Source organism: Balaenoptera acutorostrata, chromosome X (genome assembly GCF_949987535.1).
Source record: "Balaenoptera acutorostrata chromosome X, mBalAcu1.1, whole genome shotgun sequence".
Lineage (NCBI taxonomy): Eukaryota > Metazoa > Chordata > Mammalia > Artiodactyla > Balaenopteridae > Balaenoptera > Balaenoptera acutorostrata.
Genome location: NC_080085.1, coordinates 130,556,195 through 130,580,725, shown reverse-complemented (window position 1 = coordinate 130,580,725; position 24,531 = coordinate 130,556,195). Strand labels below are relative to the sequence as shown.

Here is a 24,531-nt window from a genome sequence, read left to right as displayed (position 1 = left end):
AGCAGACCGGTGGAGATGGCAATATTGTGACTGTGAATTTGGGAGAACCTCTGCTGGCGTGAAATGCCAGTTGAAGGTGCTACGGCTGGAACATTGTGACCTTGTAATAGGGGTGGTTGCTCATCGCATCTGATGTGCAAGGCCCCAGCACAGGTGTTGTGGGGGCGCCTCTGGCAGCAAGGGGAGGCCAGGAAGCTGGGGTGTTTGCCCTCCCCAAGGTCAGGGAGGACAGGAAATGGCCCCGGAGGAAATAATGCAGCTGCCTGGCCTGCCTGCTCCTACCAAGCCCTCCCCGAGGTGGGGCAGTGGAAGCCTGGACAGACGGGCCGGCCGGGGCTACCGCACTAGGATACAGGATTTGACACTCTCCCTAAATGGTCCCTCCATGCCAGTACAGGGGACATTTGGTGCCCGGGCCTGGGGCCCAAGATGCCAGCCTCTGCCCACCCACATGCCAGGCATCTGCTACTGGATGGTGTGAACCCCTCAGCTCGGCTGCTGTCCACGCCCCTGCAGTGCCCTCCTAGGATGTAGCAAGGGCAGGGCAGGTGCGCAGTGGTTAGCATGAGACCCTTGCCACAGGGGTCAGAGGGCCCACTCATCCAACAGTCAGCTTGCAGGGGTCCTCGAGTCAGAGACTGTGGTGAGAGTGTGGATGGCGGCCTTCTCCCCAGGCCCTCCAGGCTTTCTGGCCTCGGGGCGGTGGGTGAGCTGGGGGGCCTGGCAGGTAAGCTGGGGGGCCTGGGGACAGGCTGAGGGCTGTGTCCCACAGAGCCCCAGAGCCCCCTCTACCGCTGCCCACTGGCCAGGCTCAGGCCTTGAAGCAGCAGTGAACCTCTCCCCCATCCCCACCTCAGCAACGTAATAGTGGTGGCAGTCTCCATTCGTTGCAGTCCATGGAAGCGTCGGATTCTCTCCAGGTTAAATAAAAGCCTGAGGGCCAGCTGGGTCCTGGGCGCCTGGCTCTGTCAGTGATGATGGCTGGGTGGGGTTTGGGGACCTGGCCCTGAGGGCAGCACCAGCTGAGATCTGCCTTTTCAGCTGGGCCTGGGCACTGGTGGGAGGACCCAGACTTGGTGCTGGATGAACATTCCCAGACAGGGTGACCGGCCTGCACAGTACACCCTCCTCTTAGCTAGGACCTGACCTCGGAGCCTTGGAACCTTGAACAAGTAAATTGAGCGGTAATGACATTGCTTTACTTATGGGATTTGTTAAAAGCTGCAAGGAGGCATGGAGACTGAAATAAATGCCTCCCCTTCCTTTTCTTGTCAGAACAGAGAATAACATTTATTTTGGTGGAGGTTTACAGGAACATCATGACCTGACCATGACCTGACCTCAAGAACAAAGGATCTGACACCAAGAAGTTTGCAACAACTAACCACATCCCTCCCTCACCTTTCCTATAAAAGGGCTTTGTGGAAAGCTTTTGGGGAGTTCGGGGTTTTTAAGGTGTGAGCCACCCATCTCCTTGCATGGCCCTGCAATAATCCTTTCTCTGCTCCAGACTCTGATGTGTTTCAGTATTGTTTGGCCTCACTATGCATTGGGCACACGGACTTGCGTTTGGTAACATTTTGGTAACATGACCATCTCACCCATGGCCCTGCAGTAATCCTTTCTCTGCTCCAAACTCCAATGTTTTTGTATTGTTTGGCCTCACTGTGCACTGGGCACACAGACTTGCATTCGGTAACAACGTGACCTAGGTGGACAGCTACAAGAACAAAGGATCCAACACTAAGAAGTTTGTAACAACTAACCACGCCCCTCCCTCACCTGGCCTTTAAAAGAGCTTTGCTGAAAGCCTTTGGGGAGTTTGCGGTTTTTTAAGGCATGAGCTACCCATCTCCTTGCATGGCCCTGCAATAATCCTTTCTCTGCTCCAGACTCCGATGTGTTTCAGTATTGTTTGGCCTCACTGTGCATTGGGCACACGGACTTGCGTTTGGTAACATTTTCACCAAAAAAAACCCCCCAAAAAACAAAAAAACCCACCTCTGTACTACTTCATGATTATTAAAGAGATCTGGTTATGTGGACCTGAGAGGTGCTGCAATGTCTTCTTTTGAGTATAAGGTTAAGGAGCTTTGTGAACTGAATTGGGGCCCGCCTTGATCCAACAATGTTTATTTGGCTGCATAATGTCTAATTTTCCTCTCCAGGAGAATATGTCGTCATGACAACCCACTTCCATCTCAAGCGAAAAATTGGCTACTTTGTGATCCAGACCTACTTGCCATGTATCATGACTGTCATTCTGTCACAAGTGTCTTTCTGGCTCAACAGAGAGTCTGTCCCTGCCCGCACGGTCTTTGGTGAGTGTTGTTTTATGGAGAATGGGGCAGGGGCAGGGGTGAGGAAGGTGGAAGAACCATTACTGGAGTGAATGTGAGGAACACCTGAGCCCAGCATTAATAACTAAGTCACTGGATCTTGGTGTTTCTAGCAACTGAATTCTTAAAAGGCAGTGGAAATAAGAGTGTTGGAGTATTAAGATTTACTGAAATGCTTCCTGTCTCAGTCAGGTTTGCTTCAGGAGCTGCAGAGGGATGGAGCCGTCAGTGAAAAGGAGAGGAAATTAGTGGGCAGAGCTGGAGAAAGTGAAGGGTGGGAAACTAAGCTGACAACAGAGAAGTAGATTGGGGTTTTCTTATGACCCATTTTTTTATAGGACCATCTGACTTTGCTGCTTCTCCTCTAGCCTTTTTGAAAGTATGAATTATCTGACATTCAGTAAGAGCTACACAGAGTTTGAAGGTTTTTACAATAGTACCTACAATTAGAGAAATTTTCTTCAATATGAATTTACTGTTGTCTAGGAAGAGATTTGCATGTCATTAGCACTTTTCCCTAGGAGACTTAAAGCACATAAAACATTTTCTGCCTGTTTTTCCCACTGTAAGATTTTTTTTAGGAGATAAACATTAATTAACTCTTTTAATCTACTAAACTGTCTCCATATACTTGGATACACTGAGTACTCACAAAGAAGACTTTTCTACCCATATTTCCTACTGATATCCTGAAGCTTTACTGTGTAGTTAGAGAGTAAATGATGTTGTTTCAGAAAGAAGAAGCATTTTAGGTCAGGTAGAAGAGGAGACAGTAGTGGAGGAAGAGAAATAATAACCTGTAAAGTAAGAAAAAAGAAAAAAAAATTAGAAGGGTGTGATATCATGGAAGTCAAGAGAGGTGAGTGTTTCAAGAAGAAGGGAATAGTCCTCTGGGGTGAATTCTGTGTGTTTAGGTAAAATGCAGATAAAAACTGTTGGGTATCATGATATGCTTGGTTGCTAGTGATTTGAAAAGAACAGTTCTAGTGGAGTTGGGGGAGCAGAATCTATATAGGAGTAGATTAAAGATGCCCAATTTTTGGAAATATTACAAACTAGATACCCTGAAAAATCTTCCTCTATGAAATCCTAAAAAAAGCAGATAAAATATAGAAAACACTCTTTTTTAATATCTGAACTCATAAGAAATGAAAGAAAATACTCAGTGGCCCAAATGGAAGAAGGAAGTGAAAACTGGAATGTTAATCACATGAGCTTATACTGTTGTAGCAGGAAAATGGATGGATGGATGGACTACTAGTCTTGGTAGGTAAGAATTTGAGTTTTAAGGTTACACAAGAAAGACTTTTAGCCTGAGTGAAATTAAGGGTTAGAACTAGGACGGTGGTAGGCTTAATAATGGCCCCCAATGATACCCATGTCCTAATCTCTGGAACTTGTGAATGTTAGCTTATATGGCAAGAAGGACTTTACAGATTTGAACTAAGTTAAGGATTTTGAGATGGGGAGATTATCTTGCATTATCTCAAGCAACTTTAGTTGAGTGGGACAGACATTCATTATCAAAGAAGCATATTAGACTTTTAGAAGTGCTCAAAGGAAGTGAGGAGGGCAGTCACAAAAAGACTTTGTAGAAGAGTCTTGAAAGAGAAGCACTGGGTGGCAGGCCTGGATCTCTTTTAAAATGCCAAACCTCTTTGTCCATCCATGAAGTGCACCAAATGCTTGATTGAGGGTCCTACCAGCTCTGACTAGCTAAGAGCTCTTCACAAGATGACAGTTTTAATTAAGCCTTAGAGACTAGAGTTCTAAACATCTCTACTGAGATATGGCACATAAATACTTGTGTTGCAATATAGTTCCCTCCATCCATGCTTTGGCGCTGCTATGAATGTGCCAGTGTGGACAATTGCATTTGCTGATAACCATAAATGAGATAACTTGTTTCTTCTGTGAATCACTTCTTGCTCAGTGTGATCAGAATGTTACTGAGCCTTAGGTCCATTCTCAGAATTTACCAGGCTACAAATTCAGATACTTTGTTATGAGGTGCTAGCTGTATGGCTAATTCCTGACAGGGCTTGAAATGTGTTTTTTCTAACTCTCTGCCTAGTTTGTGCAAAGGTGCTCCTTTAGGATCTGTCTACTGAAACTGTATTAAGTCTTTTTTTTTTTTAATTATTTTTATTTATTTATTTATGGCTGTGTTGGGTCTTCGTTTCTGTACGAGGGCTTTCTCTAGTTGTGGCAAGTGGGGGCCACTCTTCATCGCGGTGCGCGGGCCTCTCACTATCGCGGCCTCTCTTGTTGCGGAGCACAGGCTCCAGACGCGCAGGCTCAGTAATTGTGGCTCACAGGCCCAGTTGCTCTGCGGCATGTGGGATCTTCCCAGACCAGGGCTCGAACCCGTGTGCCCTGCATTAGCAGGCAGATTCTCAACCACTGCGCCACCAGGGAAGCCCTGTATTAAGTCTTTTCCAGTCTGGATTTTCATTTATATAGTAAATATGTAAGTAAGGTACTCAAGGAATCAAGATATGAAAGGAGGGTCCAGAGGCTGCAGCACACATGGCTGTCTCTCTGGGTAGAGTTAATAGTTAATAGGCCATATCTGCTTGCTTCTCTGTGCAACATCTCTCACTCCATTAGGACTACCTTCCATGCCCTACTTGACCCAGGCTCATGAAGGTCACATTCTCCATCTTCTTGAAGAATCAGAAAGAGGTTCTGGCCATTCCTTCTTCCTCAATTCTGGATGATTTTGGGTACACAACTGCACCATCAAAATTCTGGGGGAGACAGTAGGGAATATTCATAGATGGGGAGAAAAAGGCAAGGAGAGATTAAGGAAATTGCCCAAGATACAAAGCAAGTAAGTGGCAGAACTGAGGACTTCCTACTTCTAGTGTAGATATTCAAGACTAGAATAATAACTGCTAACAGTTATTATTGTTAAAATGTGATTATAATTAGACTACTATAATTATTTATATAATTATGGCAATATTATTGTTAATAACAACAGTAAAAATAAGAATAATGTTAATTATAGAAGCTGCTATTTATTGAGTGAGTACTCTGTGCCAGATATTGTGCTGTGGGCTTTATGAACATCATCTATCTCATTTGATTCCCCAACAAATCTCTGAGTCTGGTATCATCACACACATTTTACACATGACAAAACTTAGAGGGGTAAAACACCTTGTTCAAGGTCATATTACAAGTAAGTGGGATTGCCAGAATTTGAGTCTATTTCAGTTTGACTCTAAAGCTCATATTGTTAACCACAACACTATATAGCTCACATGTATATCTAATATATGAACAGATTAGAAATACATTTTTTAATAGAATTTAAAAGTGAATAAAAGAAAGCCTTAAATTTAGGTTAATAAACGCCACCAAGAAAAAGAATCAATCCATTTAAAAGCAAGCTGTGGTTTGGCAAAAACTCATAAGAAACAGATGTTAGAATAGTTTTGGTTGTTCACAAATTCAATAGGACCTAGACTGTGATGCAGCTGAAGAACAATTTTCCACAATAGTTTTTTGTGTTATTAGGAGAATAGTGTCCACAATAAGGGAAATGAAACTCCTACTAAGCTCAGACCATGTCCTGAGTCTTGGGCTCAGTTCTGGTCTGTTCAGAAGATAACTACCAGAATGGGGAAGGAGGAGAAATGAAAGAAGGAACTGGCCATGTTCTGGAGATGAACAGACACACAAGGAACTATGGCCACCCTCTCCAACTCTCTGAAGTCCTGTCCCAGAAATGAAGAAGCAGACTTTTCTTTCTTGTGTCGCCAGAGAGAGCTCTGAGATCAGTCAGTGGGTCAGGAGTTAGAGAAAGGCAGGTTTCAGTTCATAAGGTAGATTTTTCTAATTAGAAAGCTCTCTTACAATGAAATAGGTTACCTACTTTTCAAAGGAAATGTTTAAGCAGAGGTTAGAGGACAACTTTTAAGTGCTATACTGGAGATTCCTATTCCTGTGGTAATTGGGATGGGGTGGTTACTAGGTAGAACCATTCTGTTTTGACATTCTCTGTTTTTTACTTTAAAGGGGCCATTTTGGGTGGGGTGTAGCTCCTCCTTTCAAGTAGGAAGTTGGTGATATCATCAGATATGCTCTAAATGTCTTTCACTGGCAACTGGTTCTCATTTTCTCTCTCCCCAGGTGTCACCACTGTTCTCACCATGACCACCTTGAGTATCAGTGCCAGAAACTCCTTACCTAAAGTGGCATATGCGACGGCCATGGATTGGTTCATAGCCGTCTGTTATGCCTTTGTATTTTCTGCGCTGATTGAATTCGCCACTGTCAACTACTTCACAAAGCGGAGTTGGGCTTGGGAAGGCAAGAAGGTGCCAGAGGCCCTGGAAATGAAGGTAAGATACAGGAAGGGTGGGGGCTGGGAAGCACTCCCTGAGAGAACTGTATTGGAACCAGGAGTGGGCAGCCTGCAGCCTGTGGGAACTGGCCAGGGCTGTGTGCTATTCACTGGGGTCATCAATCCAATTCTCAACTGGAGTGCTTCTTGGCAGTGTGGAGTGTTTGCTGGGGGCAAAGAAAAGAGGGTAGGTATCATGGAGGGCTGATGTCTTGTGGTGAGGGATCAAACCTAAGTGTGATACTGCTGAACCCAAGGGGAACCTGTTGTACCCAGAAGAGTGGACTTTATCTTCAACCCAGAAAACAGTCTCTAGGGCCACTTCTGCCCCTCATTTTTCCAGTATGTTCCCATTACCATCAAACAAAAGTGATCATCATTCCTTCTATGTCTTTGCTTATTTTTTACTCTCTACCTGGAATGTTCTTTTCTTATTTTCCTGCCTGATAAAGACCTGCTTAGTCTTTAAGACCCAGATGAAGTGCTATTTTCTCCATAGAATATTTCCAGAATCATGCAGATAGCTTTAGCTTCTCTTGGGGTGGGGGGAGGGTGCTCATGATATTAAGAGCATTTATTTGTATTAGAGTTATTTGTCTGCTTCCTCACTAGACTGAACTTCTTGAGGGCAGGAGCTTGTCTGCATTCTTTCTAACTAGCTAGTATCCTTGCACAGCATCTGACTCATAGTAAAAGCTGAATAAATGTTAATTGGATTAGTGGATGGGAAGGAAGAAAAAAGAGAGAAAAAATGCCAGTAAACCACCTGGAATTGGTAAAAATAAAAACATGAATACAGTGAAATCAAGATTGTTGTCCTTGGCTGCTTTAAAAGAGTTCAGATCTCTAGCTCTAGATGAAGACTAACCCAAGATGCTAAAAAGAACTGGCAGATATGGTCCCAGAACCATTCTAGTACTCTTTGAAGAATCATGGAGAAGAGAAAACATAATGAAGACTTTTCAAACCGGAGGAATAGATTCCATAGAATATAGACTGGTGAGTTGGAAAATTTTTAGAATAGATTTTAACTATTTATTTAGATAGAATTTATTAACTCCTTGCTATAAATTATGAAGAAATAACCAGTCCCTGTCATCTCCCAACTTTTATTTGTTATACTACTTTTTCTGCATTGTCAAGTTTTATAGCATTTACATGCTTTTATGCAGCCATAATTTCTATAGTTGATTAGTCATAGTTCTACATTTACATAGGCTCTCTTCTCAAAATAGTCCTTTTATCCATTTTTCTGTTCATTACTTAGTTATCTCAAGGCTGTCCTCTGGAAGTTTCTTTAAGAAGAGTTCATGGGAACCATATTTCTTACCATCTTACATGTGTAAAATTATCTATCAATTGTGTTTGTTTATACTTAAATTATATTTAGGCTGTTGTACAATTTGTGGGTCACATTCTCTTTCTCTGATGTCCACATAGACATTGGTTGCTATATTCAGTTCTAGCACTGAATGTTGGTATGAAGAAATTTAAAACCTGCCTAAGAATCTCTCACATAATGGGGGAGGGGTGATTTTATGGCCTAGAAACCCATATGAATGTGTCTTTTATTTACAAATACCAGTTACTTTACAAGGATATATCTTGATCTATCTTTTTGAATTTTTCCTAGGGCAGCATGTTGCCCTTTAAGCCTATGGAGTCACAAGTGTCTTTGTTTCAGGAAAGCTTTCCTGAAACATTTCTTTGCTCTGTTATCGTCCTAGAAGCACAGATTATACATATAATAGAACTTTGTCCTCCATATCTACCATTTTTCTCTAGTAATTTGTAACTGTTATTTTCCATTTCATTTTTCTCAAGTGTGCCTTCCATGTCTCTGAACATTTTCACCCATGCTTATTCTCCTTCATTTCTATAGCAGTATTATTTTTCCTTATATTCATTTTATGATTTCTGCTGACTTAGCTTTTCATGTATTTTATGTTTGTTTTGTGTGTTGTTACACAGTCCTTTATTGGTTATTTCTTCTCCTTGTAACATTTTGCATCAATACCATATTATTTTTTTTCAATTGTTACTTGAAGTTGTATTAGAGGAGTTCTTTACTAGCACTGCTATGTGTGAAAGTATCATTTTGGGGAGAGACTGAGAGAATGAGTAGGATGGTAGTGAGTAGTTGAGAGTAAGTAGTTGAAAGTGAGTAGTTTGACCATGATCTGTTATCTATATAAATTCTTATAAATAACTCACAAGAAAGTCCTCTATGTATGGTGTAGTGTGTGTGTATGTGTGAGTGTGTGCACGCACACATGTGTAGTATTGTATCCTCTAATTTTTCCAGTCTCTACCTCCTCTCTACCCTGTGGTGGTCAAACAGTATTCCAGGATGTTCTCACTACCAGCCTTAAAACCATTTTGTTTCAAAACAGCGGTCATTTGTTTTCTCACTCAGGTCCTGCCACCCACCTTTTAGGACTCTATTCTTGGCCTGAAATCCAGAAGAGTAGGCATCCTCAGTGTCTTCTTCACCCTGATACAATTTTTACTGCATTTGGAAGCCCTTACTTTTTGGGATGAGAAAATGCTTTCAATTTTCATCAAAGGTGGAGTTTTGGTTTCTATATCTCATTTTCCTTATAATTTTGATTGGTTACAGAGAAGAAAAGGGAGCAAAGATGTCCTTACTCTGACATATTAAACTGAAAAGTCCCTAGAATATATTATTAAACAGATGTTTTAAGAGCAGTTAGCACTAACTATTGATAGCCAGCCTGAGTTCACTAAGAAGAAATTATGCCAAACTCATCCTTAAGAAAATTCATGAAAAGTTTACTAGACTGGTGGAACAGGAAATATATACATTTTATCAAGACATCTGACTAACTTTTTAAAATTATGTCTTCATGAAGAAGAAACAGCAGTTGAAAAAGTAGTACAATTATGCTCATGTAGTTGGTTGGCCAACTGAAGTCAAATATAATTCATTGATGGAGGGTCATCAACCTGAATGGACATTCCTGTGATAAGCCACAGGGCTTTGTCCTTGACCCTTCCATCTTAAATGCTGTCATCTGTGACTTAAATGAAGATATATAATGTAGGAGATTCAAATTTGTAAGCTGGCATTAATGAAGAGGAGTATCTTCTGAATTAGAATCAAAGAGAATTTCTGAAGTTTGAAAGAACAGGCTGAAATCAACAGATTAACATTTTCTTTTCTTTTTAAATTTTTTTATGGGAGCATAATTGCTTTACAATGTTGTGTTAGCTTCTGCTGTACAATGAAGTGAATCAGCTACATGTATACATATATGCCCTCCCTCTTGGACCTCCCTCCCACCCAACACCCCATCCCACCCATCTTGGTCATCGCAGAGCACAAAGCTGAGCTTCCTGTGCTTTATAGCAGGTTCCAATTAGCTATCTATTTTATACGTGGTAGTGTATATATTCTTACACATAGATTCTTAAAAAGTTAGTTCTGGGATAAAAAAACTTAACAAAAATTGTATGTTACAAACAAGATGCTGGGATATAGGAAAAGGGCAAATTTAATATAAGCCATCCATGTGGTGTAACTCCTGAGAAACCAAATTTTGTTTGAGTCTGAGTTAGGAGTTACCTAGACCAAGTGAGATGATAGGCCCCTTTTATTCTCTACAGGTTGGGCCATGTTTAAAATATGCTGTTCCAATTTGGTTACTACAGTGGAGAAGGGACAAATGCATTAAGGGAATGATGATTGCTAATTTCAGATATCTGAAAGGCAGTCATGGATACCTTGTGAAAAATGTGGTAGACTTTTTGTTGTGACTGGGAAGAGATGCAGTGGTGGTTTGAAGGTAGAGAGAGCACTAGAATAGATTAAGAAACTGTAAATGTAGATGTCAAAAATGATAACTGTTTCTCCAATTCCAAGGAGTACTGAAAATGAAAAAAGAGAACAAAAAGAATCATCTAAAAGTCTTCTGCAAAGATGGTGATCTCAGTCTTCCTCCTTAGTCCCTCTCCATGGTCAATCTATTTAAGTTATTGAAAGGATGTTGATTATGAGATTTGAAAAAAAACTATGGAATGTGTAAAAATGGATCTCTAATGTGAGGGTGCTGTGCTTTGTCTACACTGCTACAATATGAATGAACTAACAGTGAGAACCACTGACCCACAGGACAAAAAAATGAAGTGCGTTAAAAGTAAAAATAGTGAAATTTAATCATAACTTATTCTGCTTTTTTCCTTCTTTAAAGAGACATATTAAACCTTATTTGCCTCACAAAGCTAGAATGGGTGAGCACAAAACTGTTTGAAACTAATAAAAATGATTCAAAAATCTATTTCTGATCTGTACTATGATCAAGGATTAGATAAAATGTGAGGGGAAAGATAAAGGAAAGGAAAAGAAGGGGTAGGTGGGAACAAAAACTCATTTTCAAATGAAGACAAATGACTAATGACTACCTTATAATAGCACTCTGCAAAATAGATGAACTCTGGGCTTCTGAGGAACAACTACATGTTTTATCACTGCTTCCTTTAAAAATCCCATTAAAATGAGGGTAAAGAAATAAAATAGGTTTAAACCCACAAGTACCAGGAGAACTGGAGAAGGATTTCAGTCAGACAAGAGATTGTAATGCATTTTTCAAGAAAAATGAATGGGGAAAGAGAGAATAAGAACTGATTTATCAAGCTGGAGTAAGATAGAACCCCAGAGAAACTCAGTATTCAAGGTGCTTGGTACAGCAGACAGTAAATCATGGGGCTGCAATTAGGGGGATTGGCTAAAAGTCTGTGTGCAGAGTAGTCAAGACCCCAGAGCCTACCCAACATGTAAAATGTCTACAGCCAGATGTATACTTTCCTGAAGAGCAGCAGAAGCTTCTCTTCTAAAGAAGCTGAATGTCTCCAGAGAAAAGACCTTTACATAGTGACATTTTGGAGTACCCCATAAAATGACCTCCTTCCAAATAATCTTCTTAAATCATAGTTTGCAAATCAACAAGCCCAGCTCAGGTACACTGAGCATACAGACATCTTTTATGTTGCCAAATAATACTGGGATACCAAGGATTACCAAAGTGAAATTTTCAATGTGAAAAAGAAAAGATTAAAAAAAAAAACTCATCTTGGCAGGAACAGAGATAATTCAGGGAATTAAAGAGAATTTAAGAAAAACAAAAGTAAATTTTCTCTTATATTTGTAAATATATACATAAAATAAGAATAGGATGCTAATATAAAAGGAAATCAGAGAATAAAGAAGAGCTTTTGAAATGAAAAATAACTGCCAAAATAAAAATTTCAATAGAGAGGTGGGAAAATAAACTGAAGAGAATCTCCCTACAAGTAGGGTAAAAAGGAAATAAATGGAGAATGTGAAACAAAAGGTTAAGGGGCTTAGAGATGAATCCAGAAAATTCATCCAACTCAGAAGCTGCAGAATGAGTGAACAGAGAAACGGGAGCAAAGGAAATTAACAAAGAACAAGACATCTTTACAAATGGAAAGATATAAGCATCCAGATTGAAACTGTCCACATAGGCCCACGTAAAGTCACATCATCTTGCAATTTTAGAAGACCAGGGATAAATGATAGTCTACAGAGATTCTAGAAAGACAGTAAATGTTATCTACAAAGAAATGATTAGCAGAATGGCATCAGACTTCTCAGCTACATTGGACGCCGGAAGACAGTGGAGCTGTAAACCCTAAATCTGAGGATTTGAGTCCTATGCCTAGCCAAAGTATCACTTAAGTGGAAAGGTAGAGTAGTTATTTTCAGACCTGCAGGAACTCAGAAATGTCACTTCCCATGCATTCCACCTTAGGAAAATACTGGAGGATATGTTCTACTAAAACAAGAGAATAGAACAAAAAAGGGAAAGACATTGGATCCAGAGAAGAGGGTACCCTACAGAGGAGATAGATGAAGGGAATACGTAAGATGAAATCTATGCAGCAAGCACATCTGGAGAGGAACCAGTGAAGTTTGTAGCAAGAGGCTAGAGGTATTTATATAGTCATTTATAATGATGTTATTGATTATTGATTGAACTAAAAATATTGTTACAATTGTATTGGAAGATGGAGGAAGGGTTGCATAAGTGAGGTAAATCATTATCATGAAAAGATGAATGGTTATGTGCAAAACAGATAGCAGTATAAGCATATTATTTAGAAATATATAAATAACTGTTAGAAGTATCAGCTAAGAGAATTAAAAATAATTACGAATTGCTGGACAAGGTTGGGATACATGGGGATAAGGGTTTCCTGGTTTTCATTATAAGTCTTTACATTTATTTCTTTTTAACTATGTGCATTATTACCTTGATTACATTTTTTGAAAATTAAAAATAATAAAAGCAAATTAAGATGAAGAAATAAACCTCTACTTTTAAAAAGAAGACAGATATTATTCTTAGAACTGTTTTAAAGTATTTATAAATTCTTACCTAAATTTTGGACACACAGTAATTCTTATGCTCCTTTTCTTATTTTCAGGTAAGTATATTTGAATGCTCTAGAATAATATTTTATCTTATTTTACATTAGAGAAAATGCTCAACTTCCATCCATAGTTTGGAAAAGTTTAGTTTCTTATCATTAATGGCTTTTAAAAATTTGTCTGATATGAGAATTGCTACTCCAGCTTTCTTTTGATTTCCATTTGCATGGAGTATCTTTTTCCATCCCCTCACTCTCAGTCTGTATGTATCCCTAGGTCCGAAGTGGGTCTCTTGTAGACAGCATATATATGGGTCTTGCTTTTGTATCCATTCAGCCAGTCCATGTCGTTTGGTGGGAGCATTTAATCCATTTACATTAAGGTAATTATTGATATGTATGTTCCTATTACCATTTTCTTAATTGTTTTGGGTTTGTGATTGTAGGTCTTTTCCTTCTCTTATGTTTCCTGCCTAGAGAAGTTCCTTTAGCATATGTTGTAAAGCTAGTTTGGTGGTGCTGAATTTGGTGTTAGCTACTGCTTGTCTGTAAAGGTTTTAATTTCTCTGTTGAGTCTGAATGAGATCCTTGCTGGGTAGAGTAATCTTTGTTGTAGGTTTTTCCCTTTCATCACTTTAAATATGTCCTGCCACTCCCTTCTGGCTTGCAGAGTTTCTGTTGAAAGATCAGCTATTAACCTTATGGGGATTCCCTTGTACGTTATTTGTTGTTTTTCCCTTGCTACTTTTAATATTTTTTCTTGTATTTAATTTTTGATAGTTTGATTAATATGTGTCTTGGCGTGTTTCTCCTTGGATTTATCCTGTATGGGACTCTCTGCACTTTCTGGACTTGATTGACTATTTCCTTTCCCATATTAGGGAAGCTTTCAACTATAATCTCTTCAAATATTTTCCCAGTCCCTTTCTTTTTCTCTTCCTCTTCTGGGACCCCTATAATTCGAATGTTGGTGTATTTAATGTTGTCCCAGTAAGTGAGAAAGAGAAAAACAAATACCGCATGCTAACACATATATATGGAATCTAAAAAAAAAAAAGGTTCTGAAGAACCTAGGGGCAGGACAGGAATAAAGATGCAGACGTAGAGAATGGGCTTGAGGACACGGGAAGGGGGAAGGGTAAGCTGGGACGAAGTGAGAGAGTGGCATGGACATATATACACTACCAAATGTAAAATAGATAGCTAGTGGGAAGCAGCCACATAGCACAGGGAGATCAGCTCCGTGCTTTGTGACCACCTAGAGGGGTGGGATAGGGAGGGTGGGAGGGAGACACAAGAGGGAGGAGATATGGGGATATATGTATATGTATAGCTGATTCACTTTGTCATAAAGCAGAAACTAACACACCATTGTAAAGCAATTATACTCCAATAAAGATGTTAAAAAAAAATTGGGGGCATTCCTGTAAAAATAGCCACAAATTGAGTCACCACTTGATATTTTCTCTCTGGGGTGAATGATATTCACTGTGGGTTAACTTGTATTCATAAACTGGTGGCCTTCCCACCCTTTTCTAAAGTAGGTATAAATGCCCTGACAACAGTCATACTCTATCCCTGGTGAATCGATTGAAACAGAAACAAACAGGTGGATCAGCCAAGATGGCATAGTAGAAAGACCCTGAGCTCACCTCCTCTCATGGACACACCAAAATCACAAATATTTGCAGAAAAACCATTGATGAAAAAGACTGGAATGTACCAGAAAAGATCTTCTACAACTAATGTATGAAGAAGGAACCAAACAAGATGGATAGGACGGGTGGAGGCGCAATATAGGCAAGTCCCATAAACCCAGGTGGACAATCCACAAACAGGAGGATAATTACAATTGCAGAGGTTCTCCCCAACGAGAGAGGGGTCTGACTCCATGTTGGGCTCCATAGCCTGTGGGTCATATACTGGGAAAACGAGCCCCCAGAGCATTTGGCTTTGAAGACCAGCAGGGCTTACTCTCCAGAGTCCCAGAGAGCTGTGGGAAGTAGAAACTGTACTCTTAAAGGGCGCACACAAACTCTCACATGCTCCAGGATCCAGGGCAGAAGCAGTAATAGGAGCCTGGATCAGAGCTACCTGCTGATCTGGAGAGTCTCCCAGAGAGGTAGGAGGCAACTGCAGCTCACCTTGGGGACACAGACACTGGTGGCAGCCATTTGGGGAGCTGATTCTACCGTGAGAACACTGGTGCTGGTAAGCACCATTGTGAAATCCTCCCTCTAGCTTATAAGCCTCAGGACCCATCCCTGCCTGTAGGCAAAAGTGCTGAGACACCTCATGCCAAGCAACTAACTGGGCATGGGCACAGCCCCACCCACCAACAGACAGGCTGCCTTAAGACCCCCTGAGCCCACAGCTGCCCCTGGACATGGCCCTGCCCACCAGAAGGCACGGGATCTGCCCCACAAACCAGTGTGCAGGCACCAGACCCGGGACCCCCAGGGACCTCCAGCCAGAGACTCTGGGACCCAGCTTCACCCACCAGTGGGCAGACACCAGCCTCAGAACCCCCCGGGTTCTGGCCCCACCCTCCAGTGAGCCTGCTCTAGCCCTGGGACCAGCCTCACCCACCAGCAGACAAAAACAATTAACAAAATGGCAATAAGAACATATATATCAATAATTACTTTAAATGTAAATGGACTAAATGATACAATCAAAAGACATAGAGTAGCTGAATGGATAAAAAAACAAGACCCATATATATGTTGCCTACAAGAGACACACTTCAGATCTAAAGACACACACACAGACTGAGGGGATGGAAAGAAAGTATTCCATGCAAATGGAAATGAAAAGAAAGCCAGTGTAGCAATACTTATATCAGACAAAATAGACTTTAATAAAGACAGATAGAGGAGACGAGGAAGGATATTACATAATGATCAAGGGATCAATCCAAAAAGAAGATATAATAATTGTAAATATATATATGCACCCAACATAGGAGCACCTAAATACATAAAGCAAATATTAACAGACATAGAGGGAGAAATTGACAGTAACACAATAAGAGTAGGGGACTTTAACACCCCACTTACATCAACAGGCAGATCATCCAGACAGAAAATTAATAGGGAAACACTGGCCTTAAATGACACATTAGACCAGATGGACTTAATTGATGTTTATAGGACATTTCATCTGAAAGCAACAGAATATACATTCTTTTCAAGTGCACATGGGACATTTTCCAGGAGGGATAACATGCTAGGCCACAAAACAGGCCTCTGTAAATTTAGGAAAATTGAAATCATATCAAGCATCTTTTCTGACTGTAACACCATGAGAGCAGGAACCAACCACAAGAAAAAAACTGCAAAAAACACAGACATATGGAGGCTAAAAAATATGCTACTAAACAACCAATGAATCACTGAAGAAATCAAAGAGGAAATTTAAAAATACCTGGAGACAAATGAAAATGAAATCACAGTGATCCAAAATCTTTGGGATACAGCGAAAGCAGTTCTAAGAGGGATGTTTATAGTAATACAAGCTTACCTCAGGAAACAAGAAAAATGTCAAATAAAGAACCTAACCTTACATCTAAAGGAGCTAGAAAAAGAAGAACAAACAAAACCCTAAGTTAGTAGCAGGAAGGAAATCATAAATATCCGAGCAAAAGTAAATGAAATAGAGACTAAAAAAACAATAGAAAAGATCAATGAAACTAAAAGTTGGTTCTTCAAAGAGATAAACAAAATTGATAAACCATAGATAGTATTTGAGTCTCATCCACTCTTTCCTTAGCTGTGATCTGGCCCCAGGTACCTCCCCACATATGCTCTGGATATCCCACCCTCTCAGTAAACTGGTGCAAGTGATTACTTCTCTTCCACCTGCATTTTCTCCCCTTTCTATTGGCTTACTGACCTCCTCCTGATCCAGCATGCTCCCTTCCTCTTTTGAATTCACTTGACTCAGCATTTGTGCCTTTCTGTGTACTTTTATGTTCTCCCTTATATTTTAGTTCTCTCTTATTTTAATTACTCTTCCTCATTAGACAGCCTAAAATTTACTATCTTAACCATTTTTAATAAGTATGTTCACAATGTTGTACAACCAACTTCCAGAACTTTTTCATCTTGCAAAACTGGAACTCTGTCCCCATGAAACCAGAAATTCCCATTCTCCCCTCCAGTCTCCCCCTGGCAACCACCATTCTACTTTCTGTCTCTATGAATCTGACTTCTCTCAGTACCTCATATAAGTGGAATCACAGTATTTGTCTTTTTGTGACTGGCGTATTTCATGTAGCATAACATCCTTAAGGTTCATTCATGTAACCTGCGTCAGAATTTCCTTCCTTTTTAAGGCTGAATAATATCCCACTGTATGGATGGACTTTCATTGCATTCATCTTTTGGCTATTGAGAATTATGCTGCTATGAACATGAGTGTACAAGTATCTCTTTAAGACCTTGCTTTCAATTTGCAGGGTATATACCCCAAAGTGGAATTGCTGGGTCATATTTTAATTCTATTTTTAATTTTTTGAGGATCTGACATACCATTTTTCATAGCAGCTGTACCATTTTACATTCCCAACAGTAAACAAGGGTTCAAATTTCTCCATATCCTTGTCTACACTTGTTATTTTCTTTTTTTATTTTATTGCTCTTATTGTTGATAGTAGGCACCCTAATGGGTGTAAGGTGGTATCTCACTGTGGTTTTGATTTGCATTTCCCTTATGACCAGTGATATTAAGGATCTTTTCACATGCTTATTAGCCAATTCTATATCTTCTTTGGAGAAGAAGATATTCAAAGTCTATTCAAGTCCTTTGCCATTTAAAAAACTGGGTTGTTTGCATTTAAAAATTGGGTCTTTGTCTGATTTGTCTTTGAATCCAACATAGCATATACTCCATTACTTTGCCCCACTTCTGAAAACTGGGGTTCAGGAAAGCTGGATGAATGTTACGGGGTTAACACAGAGTCACAGGACCATATCTGCATATACTCTGAGGTCCTGGTGGTCTCGGGTACATTCAGGGCTTCAACTAACTCTCTAATTAGCACTTCTGGAAAGAATAAACGTGAGTGCCATCTGAGAAAAACTCTTGAGTTGGACATGCATTGATCCATAAAAGTTTTCATTACCTCATTCCAAAATGCATATGAGGTGGCCTTCTAGAAAGAAAAGTATCCTTGTCCTCAGGTCAAAATGCTTGGAGGAATTTGGAAGAGTCAATTTCATTTTGGTGGTATGGGAATTACTCCAGGATGAACTATAGAGGTATGCTGTCTGTATAGGAGAGGTCAAGACTCAGGAGGAAAAAACTAGAAATCACATCAATAATCTTCATTTGGGGGGTCATTTTTCATTCTGTAAACATCTATCATGTAGCTAAGAGCCTGGCATTGGCTAAGGAGGTAGGAACAGAATTGCATATTGGTCAAAGTTAAGTCACTCTAGTTTGTATCTATCAAATTCCAGGGCATAGAAAATTATTAGAAAACTAGATGCAGAAATGGGAATTATTAACTATTAATCTCTGCCTCCTGCTTCTGTCTTCTCAGCACTATAACTTTTGCTTTGATTTCCCTTCTTTGACAATTTAGGTAAAAATTATAGTGGCTGATTAAAATGTGCCATGATGGAAAGGGCGAGGGAAATTAAAAGGTAATTTTCTTTTATTACTTAAAAAAATCTGCGATTAAATCAACTGCTGCTTTTCCACCTATAGAACACAAAGTGCCTACAGAGCTAAATAAAGTGTTTGCTGTTCAGAATGATTATTTCAGAGACTTGGTCGTAACCAGCTAATAAGATGACTAAATGAAATAATATATGTGAGTATGAAAGCTTCTAGCAAAGTCAGGGTAGTGGTTTTTTCTTTCCTTTTTTTCTTGTGTACCCATGAAAAAAAAGAGATTACTAAGCAAATTAATAAGTAAGCAGGCAAACAAGTGAAGTTCTCCTTTATTTAACAGCCGAGGCATTTAGCAGCAGGACTGTATTCACAATGAATTTGCTAATTATAAATGAGTCCCATGTAGTCTTTAAAACATTTACGCAGTTCTTAGAAGCCTTAGAGTTCTGTCCCCCTCCACTTGTAGCAATGTGACTACAATCCTCAAGGAGAAAGAACAGTATTGCTTTTTAAATGTCCATTAGTCAGACTGCTCATTTACTTAAACCAGCACCCCCTTTTTTGTCCCCCTTCCCCTCCCTGATGAAAACCCTGAAGCCAGCATAGGCAGGCCTTTACCATGCACACTGTCATCCAACTACAGCAAACTACTTGTCATCCCTCAAATAAGCAGTGCCCTTGGCCTGTGCACTGGCCTTTGCTACATCTTCATCTGGTGAGCTCCTGCTCATCTTTTGCGACCCAGCTCACCATCCTCATTGCCTTCTCTGAGCCACCTTTTCCAGCACCTGTAGGTACTTTGCCCCTCCCTCTACTGAATTCCCATCACACTTTGTTCATATCTCTTAGAACTCTTATCACATTATATGGCAATGATGTGTTCACAAGGCTCTCTCCCTTGCTGGACTGTAAACTCCTAGAAAACAGGGACTGAAACTGACTGAACTTTTAACCTTCCTACATATTCCTAAACACCTAGCATAGTTCTTGGCCCAGTAAATATTCAGTAAATATTGGGCAAAAGTTATTATTAGGATCAGGAAGATAAATGGCAGTGCGGTCTAAAGAAGGAAAAAAAACGATCAAAATGGTGGGAACTCTGAAGTAAAGAAGTAAAGAAATAGAAATAGATTAGGAGAAAGGGGGTCAGTAAGAGAGGGTGGGAGTAGAGAAATCTAGGAAGGAAACAAGTAGGAAGTAAAGAAGTAAAACATGCTGGGAAGCAAAGTAACATTAAGAAAGGGAACAATGTGGGGCTTCCCTGGTGGCGCAGTGGCTGAGAATCTGCCTGCTAATGCAGGGGACACAGGTTCGAGCCCTGGTCTGGGAAGATCCCACATGCCGTGGAGCAACTAGGCCCGTGAGCCACAAACACTGAGCCTGCGCGTCTGGAGCCTGTGCTCCTCAACAGGAGAGGCCGCGATGGTGAGAGGCCCGCGCACCGCAATGAAGAGGGGCCCCCGCTCGCCGCAACTGGAGAAAGCCCTCGCACAGAAACGAAGACCCAACACAGCCAAAAATAAAATAAAATCAATTAATTAAAAAAAAAAAAGAAAGGGAACAATGTGAGGTGTGTGAAATTAGGGCAACATAATTAGTTGTCACTTTTTGTCAAATACTCCTGGGTATTTTTGAAGCTCATCTAGCTCCACTTTTCCCTAGAAACAAAGAGAGATGGAAGGAAGAAAAGGCCAGAGTGGGAAGTGAGGCAACAAACACTATGAGCTCAGCACTCAGACTATGACCTCAGCCACTGTCTTTGGCCTCCCCTGTTCCTCAGCCTCTCAGCCTCTCTCTTCTGATCCAGGCCTGAGCTTTGTCTTCTTTTCTCTTTTCTACATGGAAGGTCCATGTATACACAAGTCATATATATGAGAACAAATGGGCACATGTGTCTATGCTTGTTTACCACTGAGTTTTTTTATAATCTGGAAAAAGAAAACAAAGTGTAGTGTCATAGCAAGCCCCCAGCATCCCTGCCTTTGTTGTGTCAGAGGGAAGCATTTGCATAACTCCCTGGGGAGGCTGTGGCTCCTGCCTGCAGCCTTGCAAGAATGGACATTTACAGTGCATGAAGGGTGAGATACTGTTATAATGATGCATGGAAACATGCCGAAGCATTTATGTGTCTTTAAGGCGAAATGACTTTCAGACTCACCAAGCTCTCTTCCTCACAGGAGATATGCCACTTGATGGTTGAAGCCTTTTGGAGTTATGTCTCGGGTAACCAAAAAGTGTCTCATACTTACAGAAAGCAGTACAGTGCAGCCCTGGATAAAAGTTGAGAGCCCAGGTGGCTAGTGTGGGCTCTGCCACTCAGTCTGAGGCTGAGTTTTCTCATCTGTCAAATGGGAGTAATCTCACACACTTACCTCCTATGATTACTGTGAGGATCAAATCACATTATTTTACAGGACCCTACATGTGACCAAGATTTCACAGTTTTCTAGTTATTTCTACCACCATTTTTTCATCTGACCCTCTCAACAACCCTGACAAATACTTTGATCCTCATTTTACAGATGAAGAAAGTAAAGCTCTAAGAGAAGTGACTTGGCCAAAGCCACATAGCTAGTAAACCAGGATGTTGCAAATTTTCTGTTTTCAAACTCATCTTCAATTATCCCCAGACACAAACCTGGCTACTCTGTGCTATTGGCTTCATAGCCCCTCTTTCCTAACTTCCCTCATGGCTCCTCCTCCCCACAGCCTCTGAAGGTGTTCTGTATAATGGATTAATTAGCTTTTGTTTTGTTCCCCCCTTCTCCCCTACTTTTTCTGGCCCCTAGAAGAAAACACCAGCAGTCCCAACAAAGAAAACCAGCACCACCTTCAACATCGTGGGGACCACCTATCCCATCAACCTGGCCAAGGACACTGAGTTCTCCACCATCTCCAAGGGCGCTGCTCCTAGTGCCTCCTCAACCCCGACAATCATTGCTTCACCCAAGACCACCTACGTGCAGGATATCCCAACTGAGACCAAGACCTACAACAGTGTCAGCAAGGTTGACAAAATTTCCCGCATCATTTTTCCTGTGCTCTTTGCCATTTTCAATCTGGTCTATTGGGCCACATATGTCAACCGGGAGTCAGCTATCAAGGGCATGATCCGCAAACAGTAGATGTTGGCGGTGCCGCAACCAGAGCACTGTATACCCTAAGGAAGTGTCCATGCACCCAAACCCCAGGGCTCCCCTTCATGTGTTTCAGGATTCTTCTTTTTTAACCTTCTTACCAAGCCATGACTCTCAATTAATATTTATGAATCTCAATGAAGAAACAATAACAACAGAAAAAATTACTTGTCCCCATTGCTGAGTATATCCTCATTGGAGCCAAACACTGCCATTTGTCCAGCTGCTCATCTTAATCTGCCAATCTCCCTCAGCTGAGGGCACAGCATGTATTTTATTGCACTCTGCCCACTAAAGAAAGAACAGGAGACTCTATGCCCTGTAGTGAGAGCCTTGGCTATTTGAAAGGTCCAGACTAAGGATGATTGTTGACTGGTCCAGATCAGATGATTCTGACTCACTAGGGAGCCAGGCTGGGTCCCATGTGGTCCTACCTGCCACCTCCCCTGCCCACAGCAGGGCCCACTAGGCATAAGTACTGATAACAAAGGCAGGAGCCAGTGCTAATCTCTGAACATGGCCCACAACCCCTTTATTGGCTTGGAGGTGAGTGTGGACAGTTGAGGCTTACCACTGTCTACCATGTATGGCCAAAACAGATAGAACCAACTGGGCCAGCCTGGCACCAAGATGGCTGATGACCTGCCATGTCTAGCCCCTCAGGAAAATAGTACCCTCTTTGGTATATCTCTCCTCCAGAAAGCCCTTTTCTCTCAAGCCCTTTGAACCCGTTGCAGCCAGCTGGACATTGCTTAGCTTGGACTCATTACTGCCTGCAAACTCTTTAGGAAGAGGATCAAGTAATTTTTAAAATTTATACTAAAAAGGGACATATAGAACAAATTCTAGATCAAATGCCTAAATTTTTAAAAACATTAGAGAGACAGGAAAGTCACCTCCCTGCCAAGGCAGCTAGTCAAATACTGGATGGAGTAAGTGATTTGGGCTGGATGGTAGTTGAGGCTTGAAATCTGGCTCAAAAAAGAGGGCTACTGGCAGGTGAAAGTCAAATTCTTCCTTCCATACCCTTCACACTCCAAACCCTAGGCCAAGCCCAAGAACTTTGTTCCTACTGTGTCAGGGACCTCTGGTCCTCTGTTGATGCCAATTTTAAGAGGGATGAATTGGAGTTTAGTTGACTTTTGAGTCAACTAAATTATTAACCTTATTATCAGTTTGATAATATATTATTTAGGGGATTCGATCTCATTTTTTCTTAATATGAGTAAAAGGGACAGTCATAATTGTAAAATATTTATAAGGTAGATAAACTCAGTTTCATATGTTTGAATGACTTGCATAGGCTCCTTACAAGTGTCTGTAATAGAGAACTATCACGTGCCCCTTTCCAAAGGCCAAAATGAAGATAGGACTGAGAATCCAGGTCCACCTTGATCTCAGAATCAGCACAATCTCAACAGGCATGCTGCGTCCTGAATGCAGTTTAGTTGGACACCAAAAAGATTTTTAGAAAGTAACAGTGTGTCACCCAAGGAGACCACTTCTAATAGTCATGGCTCAAGGAAATGAGATTAAGATGGCAGCCCCAGCCACTAGTCCAAAGTATTCTAGAACCCCTAAGTAATGCCACAGAGAGCACCAAAAGGAGATTCTCCCTGCCTACTCCCTGATCAATGCTCCTAAGGGGTCTATCATTAGCTGCTGGTTGCCTTTTCACTCATCCTTCCCCCATCCCCTGCTTCCTTGCCATTGCTGGGATAATGCATGCCAGTCCCATTATTCCTAAGACTGTGTCTGTATGTAAATTCATGACTAGAAGAGTGTAGTGTTGTGGATATGTGGGGATGGGGGGGTGGGATGGGGGGGTGGGGTGTGTGGGACTGTTAATGATTGTCCTGTTAATGATCATCTTAAGGAATTTAGAATGGAAGCCTGACCTTTGCCTCTCTGTAGAAATTGTGTTTCCAAATGCTTTGGTGCAATGTTTAGTGGCTGTTTATTAAACTCTTTCTGAATTGTACTCACTTGGGCTAGAGAACTTTTTTTGGTCACTCTTTGCCTAACACAGGCAGTACTCTGTTTTTGGCTTTCACTCCTATTCTCATGCCACCCTTACTTCTTAACACCATCGGAATATGCTGGAAAAAAGGTATCCCAAGAGCAAGAGACCTATTACAGTAATCCAAAATGGAACTCATGTGAAAACAGCTTTGATTGACTCAGGGGTCTCATTACCCAATATGACAGAGAAGGAAACACTCGTATTGCTTCCTCCACTAAATTAACCCACTCCCAGGAAATGAGAAAGTTATTTTCTTTGCAATTCTAAAGGCTTTTGTTCTTTTCCATTGATTATTATTTCCCTTAGGCAATAGTTCCCTTAGGTAATAGTTACTAGGCAGAGGGAGAGTGTCTAGTTGGTTAGTCCATGTGTTGGAAATGGATGATGACCCTTATTTGTTACAGAGTTTAAGAAAAATCTGGGAAGTAATCTTATGTGCTTGAGGAAATCACTGGGCTTCTAAGGGATGAGGAAGATCTCCTTGGGAGAGCATTTTGAATTATATAAAAGGTTTTCTTGTCTGAAATAAGATCAGGGACTTGAACAATTTGACCCTCGGTGCATGTTCCAGCCACGTGATCATCTGATGGATGCCCTGATGCTGCAGCAATTTCATAATCCCTGACCAATCATACCACCAAAACAACC

The 24,531-nt window shown here is 40.9% G+C and overlaps 1 protein-coding gene across 2 annotated transcripts in view; it reads left to right on the top strand.

The window, feature by feature from the left end:
• The window catches only part of GABRA3 (gamma-aminobutyric acid type A receptor subunit alpha3), a 247,227-nt gene extending 223,568 nt beyond the window's left edge, over window positions 1-23,659 (top strand). The window contains exons 8-10 of one of the 2 annotated variants that reach the window (XM_057539110.1): window positions 2,169-2,321; window positions 6,480-6,691; window positions 21,516-23,659. In XM_057539110.1, the coding sequence (XP_057395093.1) occupies window positions 2,169-2,321; window positions 6,480-6,691; window positions 21,516-21,848 (698 nt within the window). In that variant the 3' untranslated portion in view covers window positions 21,849-23,659. Of the gene's footprint in view, window positions 1-2,168; window positions 2,322-6,479; window positions 6,692-21,512 lie in introns of both variants that reach the window. The other variant, XM_057539108.1, reaches the window with a different exon arrangement.
• The last annotated feature ends 872 nt before the right edge of the window (window positions 23,660-24,531 follow it).